At 44.8% G+C, this 13188-nt stretch overlaps 1 protein-coding gene across 2 annotated transcripts in view; it reads right to left on the bottom strand.

The window, feature by feature from the left end:
- The window catches only part of ADCY2 (adenylate cyclase 2), a 226266-nt gene extending 216324 nt beyond the window's left edge, over positions 1-9942 (bottom strand). For both annotated transcript variants that reach the window (XM_075744769.1, XM_075744770.1), the window contains exon 1: positions 9489-9942. In XM_075744769.1, coding sequence (XP_075600884.1) covers positions 9489-9719 — 231 coding nt within the window. In that variant the 5' untranslated portion in view covers positions 9720-9942. The remainder of the gene's footprint in view (positions 1-9488) is intronic.
- Positions 9943-13188: the final 3246 nt, after the last annotated feature.

Genomic DNA, 13188 nt, shown 5'->3' with positions numbered 1-13188 from the left:
AGTAATAAATAAGATGAATTCCCTCTCTAAGTTCGGTCTGGTTTGCTCGTGATGATAATTAGAGAATGATCTCTCCCTGTCCTTATCTCGACCCGTAAGTTTTACCTTTTCTCCCCTGTCTAATGAAAGAGGGGAGTGATAGAGCGGCTCTGGTGGGCACCTGGCCCTCAGCCAGGGTCAACCCACCACATCCCCTAAGGACACTTTCCACACTCTTATATGACTCTCAGTTCAACTGACTTCAAACCAAAGAGATTTCTTATTTCATTTTTGACTCTAGAATCAGGCCCACGTTCTGCAAAGGGCAGAAATTCTTCTATAGTGATAAAATTTCAAATAAAGGTGACAAACATGTTAACTTACATTCAGAATATAACTGTGCCAAATAACAACTCTATGAAGGAGCAAAGCTTCAGACACGTTCATAGGAAACAGAGCAAGAGAGATTCTGCAAATCCAGGTGTTCCTAGTTAGTGTTAGCTGAGGGCTTATTTAACCAGTACTGTTACCTTATTTCATTAAGGCACAGATAGGAAAATGTTAATCAAAGAAACCAAATACAATCAGTTAAATTGTTACAGTGTTAAACAGACACCACATCACTTGAAGAAGCGTCTAAAATCCCACCACCTACCAGTCAGGTTTGGAAACTGCCTGGACTCACTGAGGAAGAAAACAAGCCCAAGTGAGAGACTATGGCCACTTTCTGGCACAAGCTAGTGGGGTGTCAGTGAGGATTACAGGACCTGCTACTAGTCTGGAAAACCTACCACCTCCTAGGTCTTGACCACAGTAGACTGAACTCAGACCACTAGTGGACTGCATCAAAGAAAGGGAATCTATCCACCTGCCAGGGCATCTAAAGCAAGAGCAGTAATTACGAGGAACAGCTGAGGGAACTGGGGTGGTTTAGCCTGGAGAAAAGGAGGCTGAGGGGACACCTTATTGCTCTCTAAAACTACCTGACAGGAGGTTGTAGCCAGGTGGGTGTTGGTCTCTTGTCCCAAATAACAAGCAATAGGACAAGAGGAAATTGCCTCGAGTTGTGCCAGAGGAGGTTTAGATTGGGTGTTAGGAAAATTTTCTTCATTGGAAGGGTTACCAACCATTGGAACAGGCTGCCCAGGGAAGTGGTTGAGTCACCATCCCTGGTGGTATTTAAAAGACACATAGACGTGGTGCTTAGGGACATGGTTTAGTGATGGACTTGGCAGTGTTAGGTTAATGGCTGGACTTGATGACCTTCAATGTCTTTTCCAGCCTAAATGATTCTGTGAGAGCAGGAGCACTAGCAAGCAGGTGCTGAGACAAGTTCAAAGAGCATCTGTTTTCCTAACACACCTCTCAGAAGAAATAAGGTGTCCACGTCTTCAGCCTGAATTCAGTCTTGCTGGAAAAGGAGCTGGTGGAATCTAGTCTTCCTAGGATTCTCCTGCAGGGCTGACCAAAGTACTAGCAAATTGGAGACATGGATCGGGAAATTTTACCTCAAATGGAAGGACAGTAATCCCACTTATCCAGTCAGCAGGCAGGTCCGCTGTGCGTGCCATAGCATTTAGGGTTTTTAAGAGGTCCCACAGCACACAGTTCAGCTGCCTAAGAAGGCAGGTGGAAAAAGCAAGTTCTAACTACTTTTGTAGACCCCAGTGAGTGGCATGAAAAGCCATCAGTCCACATGGGATCTCATGGGATTATGTAATGATCAAAGACCAGACTGGTTGCACCGGAAGCTATAAGAGAAACACATCCAGGCCAGAGCACATCTTAATCCCAGCTGCCCTTTGGAGTACACTCTGAGCATGCAACCAGAAGCCACTGCTCCTGCACTCTGGAGCACATCTTCCAGGTTAGAGAAACTTCAAAACTAGAACCATGGATGGTGGAAGAAGTGGATGCTCAGACAACAGACCTGAGAGCAAGGCTGAGAGGCCAATGGTGATGGGTGCTGCTTCCTCTGCTCCTCCCAGATACAAGCCTGGAACAGGTTCTCACCAGGAACAGCAAGGGACTTTTACATCACAGAGGCACCACTGAAAATGAGAGTTCTGTTTAGAGACAAGAGAGAAAGAAAATATTTCTATGCAGGTTGGAGAAACAGACAACTGGGAGGATAAGTGTGGAGACAGCCTCACACTCCTCTGCACAGATGGTGCAATAGTCCCTTGAATTTTCAGCATCATCTGAATAAGTTTCAGTGTCCGGAGGTTGCTTATTCAAGATATAAAAATAAAAGATCTGGAGAAGAAAATGTTTGGAGCTGCTTTTTTTTTCAATAGGATCAGAAGCAATGCTCAAAGCAAAAAAGAGAAGGCACGGAAAAGGGGCAGAATTTTGCTAATTCACTTATTTTGGGGTCCAGATCCCCAAAACCAGAAGTTTAATCTGTTGGCATCTTCTCATTGTCACATATCAATAAGGCTTGAGCTGACTCAGTTCTTTCTGAAATGTGCAGAAGCCACTGTGGCAGCACATAGCTTGTTTGGGACCACAGCTTGGCTATGACTCGGGATATAAGCACAGGATGAAACACTACAGGTGTTCAGATGCACTTTGTTCCCATGATGCTGGCACACCCAGTCACTCAAGAGATTTGCAGATCACTTCTATCTGTGTTAAATGTCCACATCGCCATCAGCTTGGAGTGATGCACAGTACAGTCTGGAAGATTCCAGTGACTGCTACCATGATAACGAGGAGAAGTTTCCTTATTCACAGCATAAATGTAGAGACTGTGATCTCTGGTTAATGTCCTTAATCTAGGAGACCTCTTTAAGGCTCAACCAAAGAAATCTATTCACCATGTCTACAGGAGTTTTAAGATGACCACAAATGGGTCAGATATCTCTGTCCACAACAAGTAACTTGAAACCAATTTTAAAATTTTTAAGCAAGATAAGCAAGCAGGTATTCACAGGTCCATGGCAGATCCACTATGAAGTTGCCAGTACGTGATTTGTGAATCCATGTATCTGGCTTGATGCTGATAAAGACAGCAGACAATTGTAGCCCAATCCATCATCTGTCTTATTCCCATTGCACCTCAGCAAAAACCAGCTCTAGTCACCATGTTATTTGTCATTTTTGTCAGCTGCAGTAATGATTAGGAGTTGTGGATCTGCTGTTTTGAGTCACAATTTGTGACATTAAATAAGTTTTCCATTGCCAAGGTATCCACAAAACTTTAATTTATTAAGATTACAGTTGAAGGCTAAGTATTTTTCCAACATAGCTATACCTATGGTTTTATCCAGTTCTTACTCAGGTTATTCAATATGAAGGATGAAACAAAAGTATGCAAACTGAGGTTGCCACCAGCACCTCATTATCTTGATGGCTCTCTACTTCCATGCTTCTTAGGGACTGGCAAATGAAACAAGCTCTTAGCAGCATTAAAAGTAACCACAGATGTACTGGGAGTGTCATTAGCAAATGAAATGAGAAAAGGCCCAGACTGATGTGGTACTGAGGAATGAAACCAGACACACAGCTAGGCAATTCCTGGTTCAGACAGGCTAAAAGGTAATACTGGCTAGAGAAGTCATGCTCAGACAACCAAAGAGACTACTGGAAGGAATATTTGGCAGGGATGGCAATATCCTAAGACTGTATCAAATAGCCAGCAACTATAGCTGCCAAATAGCCAGCAACTACAGCTGGAAGAATATATTGTACTATTATGGTGCCTAGAGACAAGAAAAAAAATTAGAAACATAGGATTTCCTCATGGAACATTTTAATAGGGGACTTGAAAGCAGAACTGTATGCTCAGTTATGGAAACTGTACACTGGAATTATGGAAAGAAAAGGCATTATAAATACACTAATGTTTATTTTGAATTCTTCCTCATCTTGGTAGTAACAATAATCCGGCAGAATGAGTTTAAGAAGAGGTAGGATACCTCCTCAGCACAACCACCACAGTATCAAGCATGTAAACAACTCTCTCTCTGCTTGTCTTTCAATTAGTGAGGATTTTCCTGGTTCATTACCTTTGCTGTGTCTTAGCTTTCTGTTTTGGGGAATGGATATGCTGGCATTTGAAAACAGTATAGCAAATGCTTTGGCATACTTTCAGTCTGCAAGAATTCCAAGGAATGCTTTCAGACCTTGGGTATTCTTGGACTTTGGGAAGATGGTGCTCTTGAACCACAAAAGCTTTAAATTACACAGGCCTGATCTCAAAAGATTTCCTAAAACTGAGAGTACAAGTGAACTTTGAATACAGCTGTGAACTTATAATACAGCTAGATTATTCCATGCAATTCGGTTATAACAGACCATCTCATGAACAGGGATATAACATCACCACCACGTCAGTGTGGTGACCTTTGGGTGTAGACAGATGAATTTTTCAGATGCAGAGTACTGATGAGAGTATTACCAGAGGAATGCAGCAGATGCCCTTCTGCAGACACCTTGAGACACTGCGATGAGAATGATGGAACATGTCTTCCAAAGCTACTTTTTCCACATGGACTTGAAGACTCTTCCCCCTCCGTTTCAGGATGAGATTCTGATCATGGAAATCTGGAAGGGTTTGGCTGATGTCCAGTTTTTACCAGAAGCAGGAAGGACTTCTTTTAGACAGAGTAAGACCAATTAGAGGGAGGGAAGACTTGCTGTCATTCTGACCAAGGGCCCAAAGAAATGGCACTCCCCTGTTCAAGCCCCAGAAGGCTTACACGACTCTTCTGATGCTCTTCTCTTTCTGCAGAGACAGTTTCTTGCCAGCCAGGTTGGCAGCTAAAAAGTTTTAATGTGTCCTTCAGAATGAGGCAGCTACCTCGACTTCCATTGCAGGATCACCTGAGGGTAAATTCAGTCAATGTGATGCCAGAAAACCAGTTCCTGCAGTATATGCATCGGCCATGTTGCAGGTACGCCTCCCTAGTTGTACTCCCCTTTTAAGAATGATTGCCTACTCCCACTTCTGCTGCAGAAGGTATTTGGGGAGGTCAGTGATATAGATGTGCAGCCAACCTTTAGTTTCTTGAGTTTATGAATTAGTAAAAAGGTTCAGGAATCATAACTGAGCCCACCAGCATGATCATGAACTTTTCAGGAACTTGAAAGAAGTGGTTGAGGGGGATCATCACAGACAATCATTAGGCAGCTAAAGCAAAACCATCTCATGGTACTTTCAAAGAGAGAAGACATCAGAATGCTACATTGTAGAAGCACTTTTCACGAAACACGTGCTCTGCTTGGCCACCGATACCATCAACAAGCATGAAGCTCCACATCAACAAACATCAACATATCGACAACCACATCTCAAGAGCTTTACAAGGTCATGTGTAATAGCAAGGATTCTGGAGACAGATAAGGACCACAGACTAGTGTTAAACACAGCATAGCAGGCTTGCAATCTTTGAGCAAGGCACATAGGCCAGCCTAAAATAAAACACATATATTTGGCAGCAGATTGATGGACCTTGAGTTTTAGGCAAAGGGACAGAAAGCAGATGAGGACAGAGGAATTGGCCTTAAGATGAGAGGAAAGTGCCTCAAGTTGCATCAGGGGTGGTTTAGACTGGATATTAGGAAAATTTCTTCACCGAAAGAGTGGTCAAGCACTGGAACAGGCTGCCCAGAAAGGTGGTGGAGCCACCATCCCTGGAGATGTTCAAAAAACGTGTAGATGTGGCACTTCAGGACATGGTTTAGTAATCGTGGTGGTGTTGGGTTGACAGTTGGACTTGATGATCTTAGAAGTCTTTTCCAACCTTAATGATTCTATGATTCTATGATTCTATGATTCTATGATTCTAAGATCTTGACAGCCTTAAGTCTTCTCCCACTTACACCACAAGGTCCTTACCTGTGCTAAATGATTCTGATATCCCTGAACTGTAGGTTTTTATTGAAGCCTGTATCTACGGACAGGGCACTCTTTATGTCTAGAAAATACACAGATAAAGAAAAGTTATGGCCTTCCATTAAATTGTACAATTTGGGCATCATCCCTGTTTTCAGTCAGAGTTTTGTTTAACCGCATAAGAAACAAAACATCGCAACGCAGATATTTCAGATACACGTACATTTTACATTATGAATTAAAAAACGGCATTTTTTTCCTCCTACAAATTGCAGTTACAATAAATATGTTCTATCCAGAGACAGAACTGTTCTAGATACCACTAAAAATGTTCATAAGTTTTTAGTACTAAAAAGGGAGAGGGGGGCAAAAAATGAGTTTGTCCTACATATTCTGTTGAAGGAACAAGACAATAACCAGACAGAAAATTATGCTGACAACTGGCATTTCTAAGCACTGGAAGGCTTTCACAGGTTTGGGAAAATAATTTACTCTCTATCGATTAAAGTAGCTGCTAAACATGGATGACTGATCTCATTTTGCCAGTTTTTAGTTCACACCAGGTACAGAGAAATACAGAGGATAATTTGACAGAGGAAATTCAAAGGTCGATACTATCACTATGTTATTTAAAAGTCCAAGCTGTGAATGGTCATCTTTCAAGCAGATTCTGGGCGTTTACTGTCTAGTGTTTGAGGAGATAGAGTGCTTAATTCCAAAGGTCAAAATCACAATATTTTTCTGAAACAAACAAAAGCAAAATCTCCCAAGAAACCTCTCTCAGTAACAATAAGAGTACATTGTCTGAAAGAAAGGTAATCAGATTTCCAGGCACACTTTGTAAGTAATCTTGTTTACTGTAATTTTGCAACAGCTTTTATAAATTTTTCATGTGAAATCAGGAAGGCTACAGCTCATATTCCGACAGGTTGAAATAGCTGAGTAAGTGGAATACATCCCTGCGTGGTTGGCTGTGTTTGGGAACACTTAAGAATACATTGCCATTAAAAAAAAAAAAAAAAAAAAGCAACTCAGACATCACAGTGATATACTTTAACAACCAAATAAAAAATTAAAATAGAAGGAAAGCCTTTCACTTCCATTGGTTTTAGGGTTTTTTTAGGAAAGCCTAGAACATAAAAATGGTTCATGCTTCATGAATATCCATTTTTTCTAAACAATGTCCATCCCACGTTCCATGTTCTAAACTGTTCTTTGAAGTACAAGTGAGAAATACGAATCAAATGTTACGGTGAGTCATTTTGGAATTTTGTTTTCACAACGGGCTTAAGTAACTTTCAGTAAAATCTCAACTGCTTTGTATGAAAACTAAAGGAAACAACTGGTAAGAAAGATTTCCTTTAACTTCAAATGCACAGCACAGACCTACACACAACTATTCCACTTCACTACCATTGAACCTCCTTTATAAAATCAAATCTTCTGTCAAAACAATCGCAGATGTGCAAAATAAAGGCAAGGGTATTAACATTGGCTCTTATGGCTCAGACCTTATAACTGCTGGCCCCTTTTATATCATCAGGCACAAAAAAAAAAAAAGACTAAGATTCCACAGCTATATAAAAAGAGTATTCTTTATTCAGGTGCAGGAGAAACAGATCTAAACCTTCAGGAATATATTAAGCACAAACGCAACCAGAGCTAGACTATAATAAAATGCTTTTAGGTGAAACTCTGGGCAGGGCTCCAAAGGATTTTGCCCAACATCCTGTGGCTGGAAGTCTATATAGGCAAGCTTTCTCTCTGCCTGAAGTTACTTTCATCCGCTGACTGGAAACTTTAAGGATGAACCCCACCTCTCTCTCCGCTCACCCGTCCAGTTGTTAGCCACAGGAAGATAAAGGCTCAGGAAAAAGGTTTTAAAAGCATTTTTTTTCCTCTTCCGGTATGTCTGGAATTCCAAATGCAAACTGAACTATAAAATACACTCGTTCTGAAGCAGTAATGCCTGGTGAGAGTTGGCCAGCTCATAGTTTTGTTTCCATAACTTTCAGTAGTCCTTTGATCTGGCCCCAGTGCTATGCCACCATTGTTATCATGAATTATTTACCTCAACAAATAGAATTACAAAAATAAGGATGTGTAACTTGTAAACAAGCTTTAGATCATACCATGACTGAAAGGTATGAAATTTAATGCTAAATACTGTCAAACCCAAGTTCTGCCTCCTTGACTGCAGGCAAGTATCACGTACATCTCCACAGCTAGCTATGCCTCAGCCTCGATATCTGACGGACTTCCATTTCCATCATCGGTCCCTTCAGCCCTGATGGACAAGTACCCAAGTTAACACACCAGAACACGATAAGATGTTGAACCTGTATTTTGTACACAGAGCTCCAAAACTGAAACACGTAGGTAGTAAACAATTGAATTATGAGGCATCACCATTACTGGCCTCACATTATCTCTTTTACAACTGTTCTGTATTTAGTAGGGATAGCATTTCAAACAAAAAGCTGAAAAAAACAATTAATACAACTACTAAAAGGAAATAAAACAATCATTAACTCTAAGTTTAGCTAACCCTGCAAGCAGTTCCTGCAGTTTTTAAGACAAAAGTTTGGTCATAACAAGCAAGAAAGCAGGATTCTCTGTCTGTTTAAGCAAACACTGTTATGTGCAGTGCCTCTAGAACAAAATCCACTAGGTTATGCTAACCTGCTCATCCTCGCTCTTAGAGATCAGTAGCTCTATTCAACAAACATTAAGATTTCCAAAAGACCATTAGAAGATTATTTTTGTTAAAAACAAAACAAAACAAAAAAACCCAGAAAGTCTGAGATCCCCTCAAATCCCCATTCTTTACTTCAGAAGTATACAATAATGCAAACAGCCTGCCTCTAATCATTAACAGCAGAAAAACTCTGTAAGGAGCAAGAATTTTACTGCCCTCTGCAGTTTTTCCTTTGCGTTCAACACAAGGGCAAAACGCCACCGATTTCTGGGTGAGACAAACTGATACCGACTGTCATCTGCCGCTGTGACATATTTTTCCTCCCAAAGGCTGGGAGCCCCGCAATGGGCACGCACAAAAGGTATCCGACCGACCAAACTTCACCTCCCTTAAAAAACGAAGGCTGCGCTGTCCCAAAAGCTTTCCTGAGAAAATGGGTCAAACGGTAGAAAATGGTATAATGAGGGGGAGAAACAGGGAGGGAACGGTCCCTGCTTACTTGCCATAAAAATATTACTTCAGACACCGGTACGGACCGCATTTTTGTGCGGCGATTTAAACGCTGCCACTGAAAGGCCAATACGGCTAAGCTGCCAGTAGGAAGGGAGCAGAGCCAATGAATTAAGTGAATTAAACTCGATGCGCTTGTTGACTCAGTTTTCGCCCCATCAGCCGCGCTGCTGCTGCTCCAGCGTCGCCTCAAAACATCGGGCAGCAAAGTTTGGGCGGGGGATCCCCGGGCCCCGCAGCCGCTGCCCGCCGCCACCCCGCCGCCTCCCGCCACCAACTTTCCTCCGCAGGAGCAGCAGCACCGGCTCTCGCCCGCCCCGTCCCGTTCCGCCCCGCCCGGCTCCGTTCGGCGGAGAGGGCCGGGTGCGGAGATGCCAGCCGGGCGGCGGGAGCGGGGATGCCGGGCGGCGGCAGCCGGGATGCCGGGCGACGCGGGTCCCAGACCGGGAGGGCGTCTCTTACCAGCCCGGAGGCGAAGAAAACGGCGAGCAAGGCCAGGCAGGCGCCCATCACGATGAGGAGCAGGAAGACGATGAGCGGGTGCTGCTGGCTCATGCAGTAGTAGGACTCGTAGAGCCAGTCCCGGGAGCGGGACTGCTCACCGCTCGCCCCGCAGCCGCCGCCGCCCGCCTGCTCTGCCCGCTCCAGCAGGTAGCGGCGTCTCCTCCTCATCATCATCGCTTCTTGCCACATCGGGCAGAGCCCGCGCAACTCCCTCAGCGCCGCCGCCGCCGCCGCCGCTGCTGCAGGAGGCAGCCGGGGAGTGGAGCGGGGCGCGCTCCCGCGCGGGAGGCGGAGAGGAGGAGCCGCGGCGGCGGCGGCGGCGGCAGCGGCATGGTGCGCCGGACGGCCGCGGCCGCTGCGTGGCCAGCCCGGGGCTTGGTGCGCCTCCGGAAAGCACCACCCCGCAAGCACATGCCTTGCCCGGCTCCTCCGGAGGTGGGGGCGGGCGGCTCGCTCCTCCTCGCCGGGGAGGGGAGCGGGCGGCCTCCCAGAACAAGCGCCCAAGGGCGGCGGCGGGAGCGGGAGGCGCGTCCGCGGGCCACCGTGAAAGCAGCCCCTGCCCCGCGCCCCTCTGCCCCGGCGCCGGGAGATGCCCGAGGGGCAAGGGCACCTGCCGCGGCCACCGCGCCCCGCCGCCCCCGCTCCGCCCGGCCCCCGGCTGCGTGGGGCCGGGAGACCTCGCCGCCGCCGGAGGGGTCCGGTGCTCCCGCAGGTGCCTCTCCCGACGGCGACGGTGCGGCGGCAGGTGAGCCGGGCGCTGTGCCGGGGGGCGCACCGTGTGCCGCTCCCGCGCCCGCCGGCCCCGGCCCTGCCCGGCTCCCCGAGGGGACGCCGCAGCGGGGCAGCTCCGGGGCGCGCCGCGCCTTCCCACGGGTGCGTGGCAGCACCTCCCGACGCAAGAGGGAGATACGTTTGGAAATCTCTTTGAGATTACTCCTACGGGTGAGGGCTTGGCAGGTCTGTTTCGCCGGGTACCTTTTCCTCTTTAAAAATCATACCTTAATTTTTGTCAAAACCAAGCATTCAAGTTAGGAAGCAGCACAACGTACATTTTCCCCAGCTTTTCTTGTTCTGAAGGACCTAGTTCTTCCTTACAAAGCAGGCACTTGAAACAAACTGGACATGTAACTCACTAAAATTACATATCCATCGTGCATAGCATTTACCAATTAAAGTTGCATAAGCACATGCACATGGTTCTCCTTCCCCAGCTCACTGCCTTGCTGTGAATGTCCCTCCCCACAGGACAAATCCCTCTCTGCCTTCTCTGACCCACTCTCCAGCCTCTGCTGTTGCTTTGCTACATCCTTTATCTCCGAGAGGATGCAGGGATGCCTAAGCTCTCCAGGGAGAGGAGTGACATGGATGCTACTGGGCCTAAATGTCCCAAGGGTGGCTTCTGGTGACTGGAGTAATGCCAGGAGCAAAAGGGACTTGGCTGTACTATGATACTGCAGAAGGTGAAAAATTGGGGCTACCGTGAGTGGTCATAAGTGAGAGATTTAGAGCAGAGGGCTAACCATTAGCCAGGTGGAAGAGAAGGCAGGTAACTAGGATGAAATGGACCAAAACTGCCCCTCTAACACGTCATGCTGCCTTCTTTCTCTACCACTGTCCACATTTTTAGCCAGAAGAAGAGGTGTATCAACCACCAGCATAACAAAGCAGAGAAGCCGATAGTACGTATAGCTCGGAAGCCCTGTCTATACACTTACACTTCTTAGATTCCTCATGTCTGAAATGAGGCTGAAGCCTGATCTTCCCTGCCCCCTGTCCCTCTCAGCTGGCTGGCAGGAAGAAAAGCACCTTGGCTTTCACTCTTCCTTCCCCTGAAGTGCTTGCTGGGGCAGGAGGAACAGATGAGGAACAAGTAGAAAGTTACGACTGCGCCCACTGTTCTGGGAGAGAGAGAGTGAAAAACTCTCAGAAGCAGCAGCGATAAGATTGAAGGTTGAACACAAATCTATGTGGGGAGAACATTCTGGCAGAATTAATTGCTGGGAAGGAGTTAGTAGAGGTGGGTGTGAGAATTTTTGCAACGTGAAAAGGCTTTACTTGCAGTCACTTCAAAAATTGTGGAGCTGGCCACGCTCATTGTCACACACAGATATATAGTGGGATAAGCAAGGGGAGTTTAAAAAAAATCGAGAAACAAACCAGAATTACAACATAAAACTTCTTTTAAAAGCAAATTGCAATATTTGGGATTTGAAGGCACCTGAGTTTCGATCTCTCAAGGATGGGAAGACCAATAACACATATGTACTTATTTAAAATACAAGAATAATTATGTGATTCTGTATGGACTCATAAAAGTGTAAAAGATCAGAACAGGAAAATGAAGCGTGTATACAACAACCATCCTCTGAAAAGTATTTGAACTAACAGAGTATGTTAATATTGACACTACTGGCTGTCTTTCTTCCCCTAGCTGATTCTGCGTTAATTGCTTTCTACTACTTTTCGCCTCTTTGAACTTGAACAGAAAAGGCCATTGCAAAGAGTTTACTATGATGGTCATGTCATTTGTTTGTTATTTCAGTAAGATCTTATGCCTGTAACAGCTAATTCCTCATTATATTAGTCTCATGCAATTTCTCAGGAAATAAAATTATAATTCCACAGAAAAAAAACTTAATTAACCCAAACGTTGCCCAGTGGTATCTCATGCGTTTCCAGAATGATGACTTCAGCATAACTCTCTTCTGAAAGACCAGACATAAGGTACTTCAACAGCTGAGCAAAAGGAAGCACCAAGTTACATTTCCATTTGACTCTGCTTTCTTGCCAACCTGATAGACTCACCCCCTCTACTTTCCCTCTCCAAACTAGAAACCTGCGTCTTTCAATTCATTCTTCAAACTCCAGCTAGAAATATCCCACACCTTACTGTCTAGAACCCCCATTGATCCTTAGAGCAGATCTATAGTTAGGGGCAAAGTTCCGGTGGAAAAAAATACCATACTGTCATGTAATTAATGACTGAACCATTCTATATATGGACAAGGTAATTAAAACTGCACAGTACCTAAATCTGAATTGACCTTCTAATTTGAATGCTCTAGTTTTTAACTAACATATTAACACTTTTAGTTGACCTTCTAATTTGAACGCTCTAATTTTTAACTAACATATTAACACTTTTTTTTTTCCCACAGGATGCATTTAGTTAAATGAACATTACTACAGTCAAATGACAATTATGTCATTGCTAAAGTTGAAATGCCATATGTTTTTACAGACCAATTTCCCTAGGTAGCCTAAAATATACATCCTTACTTGGCTCAACCTGAAAGTTTGCTGTGCCTCAGGGAAAAGGAAGGTACAGTGAATTTTATAATCTAGGGTTGAAAAGCAAAGCACTTTCAGAAAAAAAGCTCTCTGTATTCTGCCTTATTTCTCGAAAAGGGAAAAGAAGCAAAGCTAGCACTTAAGTTTGTAAAAAACTATCCACTGTGTACCCTTGGGACTCCAACAACGTCAAAGAATTTGTTCCTTGAGCAGGTGGTGTCTAAGCATCTGCTGTACCCCTCTGGAGAAGCAAAACAACACAGAACAAAAGGTTGAGCTCCACAGCTGCTTGTCAAAGCAACCATGTGCCAGAGGCATTACACTTTTCCAGTAGCAGATTGATTAACCTAGAGAACTTCTGTCTGGA

This window comes from Balearica regulorum, chromosome 2 (genome assembly GCF_011004875.1).
Source record: "Balearica regulorum gibbericeps isolate bBalReg1 chromosome 2, bBalReg1.pri, whole genome shotgun sequence".
In the NCBI taxonomy this organism is placed as follows: Eukaryota; Metazoa; Chordata; class Aves; order Gruiformes; family Gruidae; genus Balearica; species Balearica regulorum.
The sequence above is the reverse complement of the archived record's forward strand: the minus strand, read 5'-3'. Positions and strand labels throughout refer to the sequence as shown.